The 19,242-nt window shown below is 31.2% G+C and overlaps 1 protein-coding gene across 1 annotated transcript in view; it reads left to right on the top strand.

Annotated features, from left to right (window-relative positions):
- Positions 1 to 19,242, top strand: part of LOC124373969 (kinesin-like protein Klp98A) — a 114,273-nt gene that overhangs the window by 72,627 nt on the left and 22,404 nt on the right. Inside the window, exons 9-18 of the mRNA XM_046832280.1 lie at positions 1,077 to 1,310; positions 2,901 to 3,090; positions 5,133 to 5,304; positions 6,771 to 6,843; positions 7,767 to 7,856; positions 10,366 to 10,539; positions 12,538 to 12,690; positions 15,470 to 15,646; positions 16,351 to 16,470; positions 17,436 to 17,527. Coding sequence (XP_046688236.1) covers positions 1,077 to 1,310; positions 2,901 to 3,090; positions 5,133 to 5,304; positions 6,771 to 6,843; positions 7,767 to 7,856; positions 10,366 to 10,539; positions 12,538 to 12,690; positions 15,470 to 15,646; positions 16,351 to 16,470; positions 17,436 to 17,527 — 1,475 coding nt within the window. The remainder of the gene's footprint in view (positions 1 to 1,076; positions 1,311 to 2,900; positions 3,091 to 5,132; positions 5,305 to 6,770; positions 6,844 to 7,766; positions 7,857 to 10,365; positions 10,540 to 12,537; positions 12,691 to 15,469; positions 15,647 to 16,350; positions 16,471 to 17,435; positions 17,528 to 19,242) is intronic.

Raw genomic sequence — 19,242 nt, 5'->3', positions numbered from 1 at the left:
AGATGGTCTCATTTTAATACTATGTAAGTATGTACAAACGTATTTCCTACTGTAAAATTAATTCTAGTTATAGTAAATTTTTTTCTAATATTAACACTAATTAAAAATATTTGTTATGAAACTATTTTTCAACTTTCAGTTCTGAGTTTTTGTGAGCAGTCTTACATATAATATCTGTAACGAATAAAAATATCACCCATAGCTAAAAATATTTTTTTTCGTACCAATATTTTGGCCTGAAGTGAAATTTTTATGTAAACAAATGTTTTGGTTAGGCATTACCACATCATAAACAATGTAGTTCCATTCTAAATGCTATTTATAATAACACTATTCGATAGCGCATATAATTTCCTACAAAATAAAAAAAAAACATTCAATTAACATAAAAACTAAGGATAATACAGAGCAAAGCGTAATAGGTTACAAAAACGTCAAAACAGGGCTGGCGGTTTCGGCTAGTACAGTTGATTCGGGCACTAGCGTGATGGGTAGGGCGGCAGCCTTGGGCGTTGGCGTCCAAAGGGTTAATTGATTACCCAAATTAAATGGAACAAAACTTTGAAGTATTGTAGAATGAATACTCATAAGAATTTTATATCGTTTTTAAAAGCATTATTTTAGACAAATTCTTATTTGGCTCATGAAGGTAGCCATTCAAAGTAGAAGAAATTGACATTATAGTCGATTATGTAGATAAAAATAAAAATTAGATGTAACTTATTTGTAATAATTTAACAGCTCCTGCAATTATTTTTATTGTGACAAGACTTTCAGTACTTAAATCTATTATTGTACATGAATAATGGACAAAGCCTTGATGATGTCAGATGTGCACAATGATGCATTGCACCTTCAATAATCATTTCGTTCCTGTAAGCTTCACACAGTTGGTGATAAATCTCAATTGGTTTATTGTGCTTAACCAACAAAAACCGTATTACCGACCGCACTTCACAACTTGTGGGATTTTCAAGGAGCTACAGTTACCTCTCACTAGCCCTTAGTGGCTACAGAGTGTAACGTAATCTAATTTGATAAAAAGTTATGAATATTTATGTCATTTCATGTTACAGACAGTAGAGACACCGCAGATGCTGGCCACACTACAGAAGAAAGAGGCACAGGAGAAAGTGTTGACAGAGCGGTGGGCTGAAAAGTGGCGGGAGACACAAAAGATATTACAGGAGCAGAAGGCACTGGGTCTACGAAAGGCCGGGACTGGTGTAGTACTTGACTCGGACATGCCACATCTCGTCGGCATAGACGACAACTTGCTGAGCACTGGTGTGACCCTCTACCATCTCAAGGTCAGTTGATGAAGTTGATGTTTTAAAAACATAAATCATGATTATGATTTTGAATTGCATTTAAATAACTTAATGATATTGTTATTAAAACAAGCATTTTCACTTAATAATATACATTGTTTTTAAGAAAGTAATATTTCTGAAAAGAGTATTTAGTAAAAAATTGTAATGCGCGGTATCATGGATGTTGAGGGTGTAAAAAGTGCATAAAGTGGCAGTGTTGAACACATTGATGCACATTGTTGTATTTCGATAATATTAAATAATGATATCTATCTATCTATCATTAAATAATGATAATGATATTATTGAAATACATGTACTGCGTCATGTAGTGTATTACATGTGATATACTGTGTCATGTAGTGTATTACACATAATATACTGCATCATGTAGTGTATTACACGTAATATACTGCGTCATGTACTGTATTACGCGTAATGTACTGCGTCATTCCCGTGATGTAACAGTATTGTCATAGAGTTCCAAAATATCGATATATAATTTTTGTATTGTATTTCTCTGTGAGTTATGACAATGCATTCTTCTGGCAGTGTCCATCATACATAGATGTTAATTATGTACCAATAATTCCTTGTTTTAATGCAAACTATCATTAAAAAAAGTATATTATCACTACAGTATTATGTTTTGTTGCATAACAACACTGTAAATAAAATGTGAAATGCTTTTTTTGTTTGTATTTTGAATTGAAAATATGTTAGTTTTACCGGCTGTTCCTAAATAATAATGTTTTGTGGGAACTAGGGATCTTTCGAAGGTAAATCCCGAATCTTGAATCCACTGAATGTTCAACATTGATTTATATATAAGAATCGATCAACGGGATTCGACTTTTGAAACTGACGAGATTCACCACATCATTAATTATTGTCTGATCTGTAATACACAAATTACCGATCACTAAAACATGTTTTTTCCTTGGTTTGAATTCAAAAGCTGTAAATACATAATCTAATAAAATAATTCTCATACTTTTGTAAATAATATTTTTCTTGTAGTTTTTATTTTATATGTTTATGTTTGTCACTTGCCACATGTTTGCTGTTTGTATGCATGAATATAAGCAGCTAATTTTTGTTCACTTGATAATTTATATAGTTGGATAATTTATATAAATATTTTCTCTATAAAATATATTATGTTTATATTTTAATATTTTGTTATCATCACTAGGAGTAGTTAAAATTTAAAAACATTTTCAGTTTATTATGAGTTTAATGAATAATAAAAAATGATGCTCATATTTTTTACAGATTAAAAGCATATATTGTGCAAACCCACAATAATCTATGTACGTATGTACGTATTATATAATTGTATCAAATTACTTTAATATATTCTATCATATTATAATCTATCACATTATAATGTACCAGATTAAAGTAGGAGGTATATGCTAGGTTCAATTTTAATTTAAAAAATTGGATGAATCAAACTTGATAATTGTTATTTTAATCTGAACTGAAAATTTTTGCCATTAGTAATTTAGTATTTTTAGTCAATAAATAGTACTCTCTCTTCCTTGTCCATACCGGAAGCCTGACATTTTGTGATTGTCATTCCAGGATGGTGAGACAATGATAGGTACAGATGAGGCAGAAGTGAAGCCTGACATTATGCTGAGTGGGGTGGATGTGGAGAATCAGCATTGCAGCATTGTGCTGAATGGGGGCGTGGCGACTCTGATTCCTCAACAGCATGCTCAGTGCTGGGTCAACGGCAGCCTGGTCGACAGGCCCACACGGCTCTCACAAGGTAGTACACGTTTCTTAGTTTCTGGTTTAGTCCTGAACATGTAAGCAGGAAGCGTTTTTACATTTAAAATTATGAATGTCTAATATATCCTGTAGTCTTTTATAAAGTACTTTTGATCAAACTTTGGAAAAGCTGTTCTTACACCTTTAAGTTTACGAATTATTAAATTTTCTAGATATTAGCAATGAATACACAGGGCATTTAGTTTAATCCTATCCTTTGGGAAGTATCCTTCTATTTCACAAAAAAATATGTTTTCAATTACTCTAATATATGTGCTTTTTAAGAATAGGCTATAATCAGTTTTCCATAGCTGTAAAATCATTTATAGGAATTTGTGAGTATTTGAAATTATAAGACAAAGTAAGATTCAACTCATAACATAGCTATGGTAGGAAGAGTTGATTCAATGTGAATGTTGAGTTTAGCTCCATTTCACCTTCCACTTAGTGCAGAATCTGAAATTTGGTACTGTCACAGACTTGACTACTGGAATCTGCAGTACACGTCCATTTGAAGAGATCCAAAAACGTGCACAACAAAGAAGCTCTAAATGAACTCTGCATTGTTTCAACATCAGAGACACCTAGACTACAATATCAAGTGTAGTCTAGATGAAGATATGTTCTCATTGTCTCATCAGGTGTACTACAATGTTTTAGACACAATCCCAAAGCACAACGGAGAAACTGAGTATTCTACACGTAATGTAGCTATAGTTGGAAGGGTTGATTCAGTGGTAATGATGAGTTAAGCTTCATTTTAGATGCTGCACTAAGTAGAAGATGAAATGAAGCTATAACTCAAAATTCACATTAAGTCAACTCTTCCCACCATAGCCATGTTGCGTGTAGAAAATAATAGTTTTATTTTTATTTATTATTTATTAGCCATTTGCACCAAGTATTTTATGTGTAAGCGATCATTCAATGGCATAAAGATCACATTGCTACATTATATACAGATGATTTTAATACTTACAGAACAAAATCAGAATCAACAATATCACAACACAAAATGTATTTGGGTATATAACAGAATAGTAAATAATTACAACAAAAGAAGAAACACTAACTTCTGAACACAAAGTAGTTGAACTGAATGGCTTTCATGTTTGGCTCAAATAAATTAATTTAAAAAACTCCATAGGCCTCCAAACTATCGCCAATAGCAATCCCCGTACTTTTAGACTAAATCATGAAATTCTCTCTGAGACGCTATATCAGTACAAGAGTTGAAGTACTTTTATGTGGCCACAACACCCTCTCCACATTCACCCCCAAGGAAAGACTTGAATTTTCTGCTCCACAAACAAAAATATTGCTGATATAGTTGTTTCTATACCACCCATGTGCCTAGTTAAGCAATAAAAAGTTTTATAAAGTCAGAAATATAGAATAAAATGATTCTTGTCCAATAAGACCATAAATTACATAAAATATATCCAACTGCCTTCAGTAGATCACATGACAGTCTGTATCAAAATGTGATGTCGAAGTGAAACCAGTTCATCGGTTGAAACTGTGTTTTGAAACCACTTTGAAAGCTTAATGAAATATATCTATAAACATATACATGCACGGTGCCTAATTTGAGTTCCAGTACATCTCTCTGAAAAACATAAGCACTTTTTATATGCACAGGAAATTTTCCCACTGCATCAGTTTTAAGAAATGCATAAAAACACTTGTTTTGGTACCTCAAATTATCAAAATGTTCTGGAGAAGTACCATATGACTTCCGGTTTTTGTAGATATTCCACACTCTTCCAGGTGTGTTCCACCACATCTAGTTCTACAAATCAAACACTGAATGTGTGTTCATATAACATAATTTTCTACGCACATGCACGCCTAAAAAAGCATGCGGTCTTACATTTATATGTCAAATATAGGAAAGCAAGAAGATTGTTCACCATTCATCATCATCGTATTCAAAATGTTTGACTTAAAATCTACCCAACAATTCTGTATCCAAAGTAATTATAGAAAAACACTCAATCTGTCTTGCTTGTCTGTTATCGATGAACTTTTTGTGTTCAGGCTGCCAAATCCTGCTGGGGAGGAATAATATGTTTCGCTACAATGACCCGGTGGAGGCTGAAAAGATGCGTAAAGAGGGCTGTCACTCGTCACTCAACCTGTCTCGCTTGTCTCTTATCAGTTGGTCCACCAATGACCTCACACAGTCCTCCGAAAACCTACAGACTTCCCTGTAAGTCTTCATTTGCTGTTCAGTATTGGTTAAGCTAAATATTTTAGTACAGAATCTACAAAAAACCTATACTTGTACCGAATGCCACTTGTATACTCACAATTTTCATCTACTTAAAACTAATAATGTCGGTTTCGTCCTTTGGCTTGGTTCTGGATGTGTCATTGGTCAAAATTGTTTCCTAATCCTATTTAATTTATTTCTATGACAATCTAAAGATCTTCTACCTTCTTGTTCATGATAAAAACCCTTTCAGACCAACAAATGAGTTTTTGTAAGGAGAACATTTTTACATATGTACTCACTCATGTAACTGCTGCAAATGCCTGATGAAGTAATACAGTATATGTTTTCTGTATATATACTGAACTTGACTTATGATAGTCTAACGATAGTATTGTGTGTTAAAATTATCCAAATATTCTTGGGTTAGTACCCTGTTATTAATTTAGAGAATATTCTAAATTAAATTTTTAAATATAATAAGTATGAAAAAGTATAAATTTATTTAATTTGATGAAAAATGCTGAAAACATTGTTTGTCAAAATAAATATTACTTCTTATATATATTATAACACCTAGATAAAATCCTTTGTCTTTTTTTATAAACATTAAATTTAGGAAAAAATAAACTTAGACTCATTAGAGTTAGTAAAATACCTACAGGATCTGACTATATAAGTAACATGTTACAAAATATGTGAAACTCTACTACACTTAAAATATAATCATAATTGATATTCGTGTTTGAACTATTAACCTTTTCTAAGGATTAGCATTGTCTCAATAGTAACAAAACTACCCTCAGGGCAGTTAAATCATTATATATTAATCATTTTATCAAAAAGATTTTAATTATTGTTATTCACAATAAATGTTTTGAAAATAACAACTTATTTTCAAAAGAACAAAATTAAAGAATTCAGAACAAAAATTAATCTGATATAAAAATAACAGTCTATAACGTAAAGTAGAAAGAACATTAGAATTTGTGAGATTTATATAAAATCATGGTCATATTATTTCATATGAGATGGATTAATAGAACTGTTATTTTTGTAAGTATACAGAGATTTTATTTTAATATTCACATGAGCCTTATGTAATATAATTGAAGAATGAAGAAAGATTAGGTTTTGGTTTAGGATTGTACAGTAAAATTCTTGTGTTTCAGTAAAAACCGTGAACCCTCATAATATCCCTAAAAGTAGAAATCAATATTTCTTATTTGAGATACAGTAGTAAAATATTTTAATTTTAACTAAGCTCATCCAATTTATTCAAAATTAAATTTATTCCATTGGTGGTATGCTCTTTAATTAGAATGATATTCACCCTTAAAGCCAATTCCTACTTACGCCACTGAAGATGAGTTATTATATAGTAATTTTCAATTCTTTATATATGTTTATTTTCATTAAATTTATTCATGCATCCAATTATTCTTGTTTCTTTACTGTTTTAGAGAGGATTCAGAAAACAAAGGAAAACTTGAAATCCAGAGAGCAGAGCTATTAAAGGAAAAAGAAGCATTCAAGGTAAGCAATTTAAAAATTTACTAAGGAATAAGTCTTAAACCTCATAATAACTCAAGAATTAAGTATGAAATTAAAAAGAAGGTCTTATCTTAAATTGTTTTACATTGTATTCAAAGAGTTTCAAAATTTGATTCTCTTTTAAGGCTAACTGAAGCTCTTTTGAATACCCTAATTAATATGAGCCCATTGTTTAAAATATATAAAATAATTTTTAAGAAAATGTGTTCAACTGCTAAAATAAGAGTTTTGAGCAATTGACACTGATTTATTTACAAAATGTGTTGAGCTATGGTAGGAATAAATTTTTCCTAGTGGACACATGTGTCTGAATTGGTTTGTAAAGAAAAATAAGACAACACTTTCTTTCTTAACTGGATTTATAAAATAATACAAAACAAACTTTTCAAACCAAAATACAATATTTATTATTCTTACATATTAGTGGTAATTAATGAAGCATTTGTTACATAGGGGAACATTACAAGACAAAGATTTTTCTCAGCATACTACTTATGTATACTTCTCCTTCAACTGGTAAATGAAAGCCAACATTTAAGATGATCTTTGCTTGCATAATAACTATGACTATTATTAACTAACAAATAAAATCATTATCACATTATTTTGAAAACAATTACAAATATTACATAATAAAATATGACAGATCTTTTCAAGAATATGATCGAAATGATCCAGCTGTTACTGGAACAGATAAACTACAAAAATGTTAAATACCAACTGAAAATATAATAAATCAAAGATACCCTCCTTTTTTAAGATTTAAACAATATCCCTCCAAAATTATTATTAATGTATATTTTTTCTCTTTCTTTGGGACATTGTGTTCTAGTTGTAGTGAAAGGGTTGACATGTGTCATCTGAATAACTTTTCCTTGTAGTTAGTATTATTTTTTTATTTTCAGTTGGAACAGGCTGAAAAAGAACAAGATTGGGAGAAAGAGCAACAAATGAAAAGGGAAGCTCTTGAACAGGCTCAGAAACAGCTGGAGCAGGTAGGTTTAGGTTACTGTAATTGAAGATTACTGTAATGTTCTATTACTAGTTTAATCTAATAAATTTAATATTTATGTAATACACACTTATTCTGTAGAATAAAATAGGTACGTTTGAAAAATCAGATTTAAAGCTATAAACTTAAATTAGTGATCTGGTTAATCTTAGGTTTACGTTGAATTAACTCTTTTGATAATATTTAACTGCCCTGCAGACTTAACTTGTTATATTTCATTCACGTAAGGGGTTACTATAGTAAATTCCACTGACTCTGAATAGTGCCTCAGACAAAAAACAATCTGAACAATTTGAGATAATATTGTAGCTGTTTCAATCAGTTTATTGATTTGTTGCCAAGGAATGAAAAAAGGTTAAGGATGGTGGGTGTGTCATCTACCAATGTAAAACTATGAGCATGTCACTGTCAACTTATTTACATTCAAACGAATAAACCAATACTTAAGACTTTTATTTTTGTGAAGCCTTCAACTTTTGTGATGTTTCTGACAAAGATAGCCTCGCTATTGAAAGGTCTCACAAAAATAAAAGTTTTAAATATTGGTTTATATGTTTGAATGTAAATAAGTTAACGAGTAGCCAATACAAGCTCTATCTTCAACATGTCACTGTCAGTTATATTTACTTTGTTCTTGTTTTGTTGTGAGTACTTTTGTTCTTCTTTTCCTTAAAAATGAAAGTTTGTTTTAGTTTTCAATCTATTTTAAATGTATGTTAAATACAGTGTGATGTAGTATTGTTGTAAACTGTGTTAAATCAACTTAAAATATTTAACCCTCAAAAGGAACCCGCACTGTATATTCGGCGCAAACATATTGGTTTGTGAAAATGTAAAAATTCTCCAGAACTCATTTAAAGTTGTGTGGGAAAAGAAGAAGAACTAATCTACACATCAATTTCAAATTTGTTGAGTTATATTTTAATTTGCTTACTCTATGTTTGTTCTAAATGACTTTCGTAATTAAGTTACTGTTCTAAATTAAGTTTGAAGGTGGACAGCTCAGACTCATTATAAATTCATTTAAAATACATATACAGATATATCCGCAAACTGTCCATGAGGATAGACAATAGACAATAGAAAACAATTTTTATTTATATTTGCACATTCTGTACATTCAGTAGTGTCAATTGATTGAAATATATAATTAACTATAAAAATTGGAATATTCTATAAAAATAAATTCAGATAAAATAATAAAATATTACTGATAGTAAAGTTCCTGTAAGGAATACAAAGCCTTACGAACAATATAGTCCTTCAAAAATTTTCTAAATCTGTTTTTATCTTGTATGTCATTAATGCTTTAAAAATATTACTCCTAAGTATGTGGTCTTTTTCAAATTCCAGTTTGTGTTTAGGCAATACTGTATACAGAATAAAATTGACATATTAAATGACTTACTAAGCTCAATCTCATCCAATATTTTGATTTTAACTGAACATGGCCAAGATGGGGACAAAATAAAGGATATCCGACTGGTTGATTGTTCCTTAATCTCAGCATTTAGAAGAGAAAACATTAAGAAAGAAGGAGTTGCCATATTTAAGCATGTTAAGATTGGAAATGTAATTAACAGTCTGAATATTGAAAATGTAAGTATTCCATTGGAGTGTGAAATTACTGCAGTAAACTTGAAGCTAAATAATAAAAGATCACTTAATATCTTTGGAGTTAATCATCCTCCTGATAAATATTTAGAGATTGTTCATCCCGGGCTTGACATATTAAGGAAAGTGCTCAACACACTACCAACAATGAAAAATAACACCATTACGATTGGAGATGTGAATATTGACAATCTGGTTCACCCTATAGAGAAACAACTTTTTGACAAAGTTCTATGCGATCACAGTTTTATAAGAATGGATCTCCAACCGATCAGGGTCTCAAGAGACTCTGCCACTTCGATAGATGCTGTCTGTAGCAATATAGAGATGTGTATTATAAAAGTGCAAGTGCTGAATACTGGAATTTCAGATCACACTGGGAAATAATGTACAGTTAACACCTCTATGTCAATCGTAAAGCCAATTATCTGAACTTTTCGAACTTTAAATCCTGAATGTGACCGAACTTGACACTAGTTGTTTGACACAGTTTGACATTATGCAATTCAAATACACAGCCCATGTTTGTGCCATTTATGTGCTAAATAAGACTGGCATTATATAAACATGTCAGTATTGTGATGCTAATTAAAAATATGGTGTTCAACCTGAATCTTGTTTCCTCCCAATAATTTTTTTCTTAAGTATTTATTTGTGTTTGCTTTATTTAAATTTAGTATTTATTCACTATAGCCCTTTGGGTCTATGAAAATTTCTGGATGTATTTGGATCTTGTGTATGTATATTCTTGTTCCATATTTAATTCTGTTTATTCATATGTTAAAATTGTTATAATATTTTAAAATGTAATAATAAATGAAACATTAGTTGTTGCATATTCTTTCATATTGATTTCTGTATTATTGTGTTGACAACAGGAAAGGCAGCAGATGGAGGAGGCATACGTTGCACAGTGCAAGCGACTGGCAGAAGATTGGCAGCGCCTGGAGCAACACCAGGCGCACAACATGGCTACCCTGCGCCACCGCGAAGCTGAGCTCGACAAGAACAGGCAACTGCTTCAGTATGAGAGAGACGAGGAGATTGCTGCTGTGAGTTTGTTTGTTTATTGTCACCTACACAAATGAGAAAAAAAGTGATGGTTAAGAGCGCATAGTGCCTGATCAGGTGTAGAATTGTGGTGTCTACACTTGACACTCTTATACGAGTATAAAGTAAAGTATGATTATGCACTGCCCTTGCTCAAAAACTCGTTAGCTGATTAACTCCTCTACTTGCCTCTCTCAGATTGAGTGTTGTTGCTGTTTTATCAGGTTTGTGGTTCGTAATATTGTTTTTTAATGCAGATAGATACAGAGTATTTTAAAGGGGGAGACTTAAAACCATTATAGTCTCTTATTATCCCTTCCTTTCTGATAAATGTAATGTCTTTATTCATTCAGCTGCAGGAAAGATTGTGTTGCATGTGTGTGATGTAAGAAATTCTTGCCTGCTGGGTAAACAAATAGTAAAAAGAAAATTTTAGGACTGATACTTGGAGACATTTAAATTAACATTTTTTTATCAAGACAGTTGAGTGGAGATGAGCCATTTGATAAGAAGTTTTTTGAAATTACATATTAAAAAGAAACCTACAAAATTATTACCAAAAATGTCATTGATGGAAGTCATAAAAACACACAGAAAATTAGTAAATTGTCATTATTATGGAATTTTCATCACACCATCTAAGTGAATTAATACTTACTCTGACAAACATAATTAAAGGTGAAATTGTTTTTTAAGTATATACTGTTTAATTGTTTTGTTTGTAAGTCACATTTTGACCATGTGTGGTAAGGAAAATTCATTCAATTTATTACAGGTTTTATTATTTTTTATTTATGATTATGGGAAGACATTATGTAGATGATGAAATATGTTTTGATTTTTCCCTATGATTCAGAGACTGTACAAAAGACCTTGCATGTTCAAATGTTCTTAGCTTGTATGCTCACAATTGTTTTGCACCAAGAATAGTACATTGTGATATCTTGGCTATCTTGTAATAGTGTTTATTAACTAAAAAATAAGGGTTTACTTCAGAACAACAGTTTTTGGTAGTAACACAGTAAGTAAATTAATATTATTGTCTTCAAAACAAATTTACAAATAAATAAGCTACAGTTTAGTAACTTGAAGTGGACTTGCTCAAAATTGTTTTTGATGTAATTACTGTATGAAGTTGTAACTATATTTACACTGATTTATTATTCAAGCTATCCAGTACTAATTTATAAGATCCTTTGAAATTTTGTTTAATTTTGCACTTTTTAATTTTTCATCCTACATTTTTGGGAAAAGGATGGGTCAGTTTCAAATGTTCAGTAATTAATTTTGCTTAGGAATTTGTGAATAGCAAAATTTGAGATTTTAAGTAGTAATACAGATGTGAATTAAGTATGTAATAGTCTTTTTTAATAGATTAAATAACTACACAGCTTGAAACTAGTAATTAGTAACTAACGAAAAAGTGTAGGATTGGAAAATTTGTAATAAATGTTAAGATTTTCTAAAATTGACTTATTTTTATTCAATTATGAAATTTGTATACCAAACTTAGAATAAATAAATAGCAAACCTAAACTAAAACACTTGACAAAATATTTATGTTATTTTTAAGTATGTACAAATTTACTTATATGGGTCAGTTACAAATCTTTGTATATTATAAATTACACTAAAGACTTCTTAGTTGCATGTCATTTATTATTTTATTATACTTATGTCTTCAAAATTTATTCAAGACATATGATATATTTCAAGTTTTGGATTTTGTATAAGAGAGGCCCTTAAATTTCATAGCAATTAGTAATTTTCAAGCTCTATGCCAAGATGACAATATTTTACACTGTAGTAATATGTTCTAAAAATTACGAAAGTAATGGTTTTCAGTTATTTGTGCATCTATAGATATAATTAAGAACTGATCCATTCTATTCTGAAGTTTTAAATATTGTTTTACAATTTTTGTTTATTATTATTTTATTGTTTAGTTTGAAGTTCATTTTTTATGTTGTCACATCATCACCTTTTCATTTTTCCTGTAGATCTCTATAGAGCGTAAAGCCTTGGCAGAAGTACAGAAGTGCATTGAGTTGAAACAGACAGAATTGAAAGAATTTGTGGGAAGAAAAATACAGGAAGTGTTATTCACAAACAATAATTTTGTTATACCTCAAGACAAAATCAAACCTCTGTCTGTAAGTATGCTGCATTTTCTATAGGCAATGTTATGTTTAGTTAATATTATGTATAATACTTAGTAAACTTATTAGGTCTTACAGCAGGGTATGGATGCCACGGAGTTCATTATTGTTTAATTTATGTAAGTTTATAGTGTTTGCCAGGTGACCACATTGTCATGTAACATGTTAATTGAAGAAGACAGAAAATCTTTTCTATTAACTGTCTAAGTAATAGTGTAATATACTTTTATGAAATTTTATGTTACTTTTAGTCTTTTTGAATAACTTTTTATTATATTGTTCCATTTATTATTTACTTATCATTGTTACATTCCATATGTTATTGTTTACATACTTACTACTAATAAGTAAATATGCTACTAAATTATATAAATATCTCAAAATAAAATAAATAAAGTAAACTCTCTATTATTTGCATAATTGATCCTTTAGAATATAGAGATAAGTGAATTTCACTGATACTCTGAAAAAATAGCAAATAGTGGCTATTTATATTGGCCAACAGTTTATTCTTTATTATTTAAGAAAAATACAAGTTACATTTTTAGGAAATATAACGTTGCTTTTACGAGGTATGGCTATTAAATAACGAGACTGATATTGTAAAAAAATTTGTTTTCATTTTAAACATAATTACTTATTATCACCTTCAATATACACCCCTTCTCTATCCCTGCAACGCTCCATGTGAATTTTCCATTGTTGGAAACAATGCTGAAAGTCATCTTCTGTCAACTCTTTCAGGAGTCTTGCTGCTTTATCTTGAACAGCTTCTACGGATTCAAATCTCGTACCTTTCAATGCAGATTTCACCTTAGGGAAAAGATAAAAGTCGCATGGTGCTAGGTCTGGCGAGTAAGGTGGATGTTCTAACACTGGGATTCTGTACTTGGTCATGAACCGCTTGACAGATAACGCGGAATGAGCTGGCGCATTGTCTTGGTGCAAAATCCATGATTTGTCCTTCCACATTTCGGGTCGTTTTTTTCTTACTGTTTCACGTAGTTTATTAAGTACCTCAAGATAGTAATGTTGATTAATTGTTTGACCTTCAGGAACCCAGTGAAGGTACACAATCCCACGAATATCGAAAAAAACGATCATCATTGCTTTAAATTTTGACTTGCTCATTCTTGCTTTTTTGGCTCTCGGTGAAGTTGAGGTCTTCCAATGCATGGATTGGCGCTTCGTTTCCGGATCATAAGTAAAAAACCACGATTCATCACATGTTATTATTCTTTCCAATAAATTTGGGTCATTTTCAATGGCATTCAAAGTGTCAGTACAAACATTTTTACGAGCTGCTTGTTGATCAATCGTAAGAATTTTTGGTACCATTTTTGCACACACTTTTCGCATGTTCAAATTGTCATGTAAAATTTGCCGTACACATTCTTTATCAATGCCTACAGATTCAGCAACTGCCCGATTGCTTAATCGTCGGTCAGACCGAATCAAATTAGCAACTTTTTCGACATTGTCTTCCGTTTTTGATGTTGAAGGACGACCTGGCCGCGAATCATCTTGAAAACGCTTAAACCATTCAAAAACATGAGTCCGCGATAAACATTCACTGACATACACTTCTTTTAGTAAATTATAGGTTTCGGTAGCGGTTTTTCCAAGTTTAACGTGAAATTTAATAACAATTCGTTGCTCTATTATTTCGCTAACCATTTTTCCGGCAAAACAAAATAACAACACTTACATAAATGAACGTTATGACACAACGATGTTGTTTACAGAAACGAGACTAACTGCATTCTGAAGAGGAAGTCTCAAACTACACAGCTGTTGGTCATTGTTGGTTGGCGCATGCGCACTCGTTCCACTGCAGCGTCAGTCCCGTTATTTAATAGCCATACCTCATATATTTCCAAAGTATTTTTAAGCGTTAAAACTTCTTTTAATGTAAAATTTTTCAATGCAGACACAAGTGATAATACTTAAGGAGGTGAAATGCCCATGATAATGAAGAGTTTACTAATGTATTACATGATTAATGATAATAATAATAATAATAATAATAATAATATGTATAAATTTGAGGACATGTTTTGTTGCTCACTGTATCACAGGATTTTAGACATTTTCTATCAGTAAATAGTATAAAAATTCAAACACAAAATATCTCTCTTTTCCTTTAGGAGTGAAAACCTAAAACATGAGATTAAACACACATGAAAATTTAAATAACAATAAAATAAGGTTTTAAACACCTGAATCATACTTGAGAGCAGAAATATTTACATTAAAAAACTGCTATGAGTGCAGTTTACTCATACGTAGGCCTACTGTAAAACTGCATGTATATTGTGGCACGTGCATCACTTAACAAACATTGCACTTGTATAGTGATGTTTTATTTGTGATTCTTTTGGCTTTGATATGGGAACCCAGATATGTTTTTATGTATAACTGTTCTGTTATTAAGTTGGTTTTAACATTTCAATTTTTATGTCTTTTATTCTAAATTTTTGTGCGTGCTTAATCTGTTATTTTAGGTTTTTACACCAGAAGAATAGAACAAATACCAAATCTTCGATAGTCATGTTTCACAATAGTAAATGTTAAAAATCCTTTCATACCTTATTAAATTTAAGTACGTTGAGTGATTTTTTTCACTGATGTTGTCTACATTTTTACTGTTAATAATATAAGCATAAAAATGTCACTTTAGATTAAAATTTATACAGCAAATAATAATGACAAATTTTTAAAAGAATAATGTGATATTAAATAAGTTTATTGTAAAACCAACGTTTTATTTAAGGTACTAGCAGCAGAGAAATTCTGTGAAGGTCTATGTTGGATAGACTTGAATGTACCCTCAGATCGGAGACTATCCACCAACTCACCACCCCTCTTCACCCCTGATTCTCCACCCTCATGGGCCTCTCTCACTTCTGCTCTCAAGGAAGGCATCGTAGGAGAAATCGTCAGTCATCATGTATGTATATTTTCTAAATGTTCTGAATGTTTAAAATATTTTCCTTCTCATTGTTTCATTATCAGTACTTGAATTTCATTATTTTGAGTTAAGAAATATTGTATATGTGGTAAACTACATTAAACATATAAACTATTTATACAAATTTTTATAATACAATATTTATAACAAATTTACAACATTGTTAAAAATTGTGTATAACTGTACAAAATACTTGTATACACTTATTATATTAGTAACGAAAAGAACAAAACACTTAATATAACAAATAATTAATATTAACTCATTTATGTGAATTGTTATGATCAATTAATTAAGTAGCCTATCTACTTATATGCACAGAATGCATTAGTATGATTGTGCCAATCAAAAATTATAATTTGAATTGTTTATACAATTGCTTAATAAACACAATTTTATTATTCCACATCAGAGTAACAATTTTATATACTCCAATTCAAAGTAAATATTCTCGAAAAGAAGCATTAAATTTGAATTGATTTAGTTATATTTCATGTTAGTAAAAATTTATAACTCTTAAAAAGTACCATGTTTATATTAAGGAAGTTTAATTTATTGGAGACTAAAATTTAAAGATTTATTTTAGTAAAGCTTACAATAAAATCATACTCAATGATATTCCTGATAAAGTTAGGTCCTTCAACAACACTGTATTATGCTTCTTTATTATTGTGTTTTTCCAGAAAGAAGCTATTTCCAAACTTGAAGCTGAACTCCACTCTAGAGCCCAGACAGTTATTAAGAGGGAGAAAAAGGTTAAAGAGCTAAACCTTAAACTCGAGGAGACTTCCCAACAAGATTCTGTAAGTTTTAAACTGAGTCAGTTATTCTCGAATTAAAAGTCAAGTCAAAAGATTCATAGCTAGCAAAAGTGCAGTCTGGTTTCTATTAAATTTAATATAATGCAGTAAATATGGTATTTTTGTTTTTCTAATGAACCTAACTATCAATATCTCATATTAAAACATTTTTTTTGTAAACTGAGTATGAATATATTACATAATTATATCAGCTGCCATATAAGTGAATAAAGTTATACACTGAAATATGCCATCTTCTATCTTACCAAAGAGAATTTTGTGTGTAAATTAAAAAATCACATCTTGACTGCTTAGTAACATTAATTTGTTGTAAATTTATTTTCCTTTCTATGACAGCATGAATTATAAATTGTACAATATTAGTTTATATGTTAATTTTTATTTAAGTACTGTTTAAATTATACAATTTTACTTATTCAGTAACACCTACTTTGGTAGTAACTGTTAAAGAAGACAATTTGCGGTTAGATAAAAATTTCTACATTTTACTGGCTTGTAAAGATTATGTTTTTATTAGCAATTGCTAACATCTTCAATTTTTATTATAATTTATTTTCACTTATTTATCAATAAATTTGGCATTTTTTTGACTATTCTGATTTATATAAACAAATCTTATGAATGAGCTAGGAAGTTCAAAAATTACAATTTCAAGGAAAAGTTTTACAGCTGGTTTTGTCAAATTTTTTAAAGTAAATTTAAGGTTTTTCTAGTGTAATCAAGTTACTCATTCCAAACTAGAAAAATGCATAAGCATAATCTTAGTTACACAATAATGATTTGTAACAGTTTCAAGAAGTAAAAATAGACCTACAAATATAGAGAAACACATTGGCAGTTTTAGAATTGATTAATGTGTCTTTTTTATTATTCTTTGCAAGATTATTTTTATAATTCTTTATTGGACTTTCATATTAGTTTGTGTTTTGCTTTTCTCTGTTTCTCAGGAGAGCAGAGAAACAGACGTGCCAAACTCAGAAGAGCCAGTTTTGCAGCCTAGTGAGGAGGACAAGGAAGACCTGTCACGGCGGAAACAAATGTGGGTAATGATATGAGGTTAATTAATTTTATTATATTATTAGCAGTTACCTGCGGCTTTGCACGTATATAAACACTGCTGGTTCGAGTGAATTATATTTCCAACGCCAATGTTGAGTTTGCCTTGTTGCTATGATCAAGAAAATATGTTAAAAAGTGTATATTTATGGCCATTTAAATTTACTCTGGTCTTAGTAATTTTTGCTCTATAGTTGATTTTGCCTTTTTTCCCGATCAAGAAATTATATATACGAGGTGTGTCCAAAAAGTATCTGACCTTGACGTCTGGCATGAACTGATGTTACTCAGCGGCAACGGCAATCTGGTCCCCTTCAAAGTACTCCCCTCCACAAGCCACTACCTTATTTCAACGCTCCTCCCACTTCCGGAAACACTCCTTAAATTCATTTTGCGGAATGGCTAACAGGTCCTTCATCGCATTTTGTTTTATTTGTTCAATATCGTAAAATCTTTTTCCTTTCAAAGGAATTTTTAATTTCGGAAATAGCCAGAAGTCACAAGGAGCTTTGTCAGGACTGTAGGGAGGCTGTCGTAGTTGGTTGATGTCTTGTTTGACCAAAAAATGCTGAATAAGATTTGAGGAATGAGCTGGTGCGGTGTTGTGGTGCAGGATCCAGTCATGGCTTGTCCACAGTTCAGGTCGTTTCCTTCGCACTGCATCTCATAGTCCCCTTAAGACCTCAAGATAATACTCCTTATTCACTGTCTGGCCTCTTGGAGCATATTCGTGATGAACAACGCCGTCCTGGTCAAATAAAACTGTCAGCATTGTTTTGACATTGCTTCGACTTTGCCTTGCTTTTTTCGGCCGTCGCTTTTCGCGAGTTTTCCACTTTGAAGATTAAGCCTTTGTTTCAGGCTCGTAGCCATAAACCCATGACTTATCACCAGTAATAACTTTTTTAAATAGCCCTGGGTCACTTTTTATCAAATCCAGATTGTCCTTTGCGATTTCAAGTCAACAGTTCTTTTAGTCTTCTGTCAGCAGCCGAGGAACAAATTTTACCAAAACACGGTTCATTTTTAAATCTTGGTGTAAAATGTTACAAACTGACGGTTTTGGTATTCCTAAATCTTCTTCCAGCTCTTGGACAGTCAATCGATGGTTTTCATGAATTGCTGCACGAACATGTTCAACATTTTCAGCGTTTCTGGCCGTTGAAGGCCTGCCAGATCGGTCATCACTCTCCACTGATATGTGGCCATTTTTAAACCGCCTAAACCTCTCTTTTATTTGTGTATCGCCAATAGACACGTCACCATAAACTATCATATCATAGTAATCGTCTCTGATGCTGAATGGCGAAGTTTTTGGCAAAATTTAATGCAAATGCGCTGCTCAACACGTTCAGGCATATTGAAATGCGACGCACACACACAGCAGTACTGTACTGAACAGAGCGCTGTGACTCACTGAGTGACCAGATCGTATTCAATGCCTAATATGGGAAGGATTAGGCTCGCCCCTCCCCTCCAATAACCGCTTAGAGCCGGTCGGTTACGCTGTGGCTGCCTACTGGTCGGCGGTCAGATACTTTTTGGACAGACCTCGTACATACATTCTGAAAAACCTATTTCTGTTAAAAGATGGGTTTTATAACAGTCTTTAAATTTATAGTAAAAGTTATATACTCGTAGTAACTTGTCTTTGATATCTGCATTACAGTACTGACCAAGCACTGCATACTTAATATT

This window comes from Homalodisca vitripennis, chromosome 1 (assembly GCF_021130785.1).
Source record: "Homalodisca vitripennis isolate AUS2020 chromosome 1, UT_GWSS_2.1, whole genome shotgun sequence".
Lineage (NCBI taxonomy): Eukaryota > Metazoa > Arthropoda > Insecta > Hemiptera > Cicadellidae > Homalodisca > Homalodisca vitripennis.
Note: the sequence above shows the minus strand (reverse complement) of the source record. Positions and strands in the feature narration are given on the sequence as shown.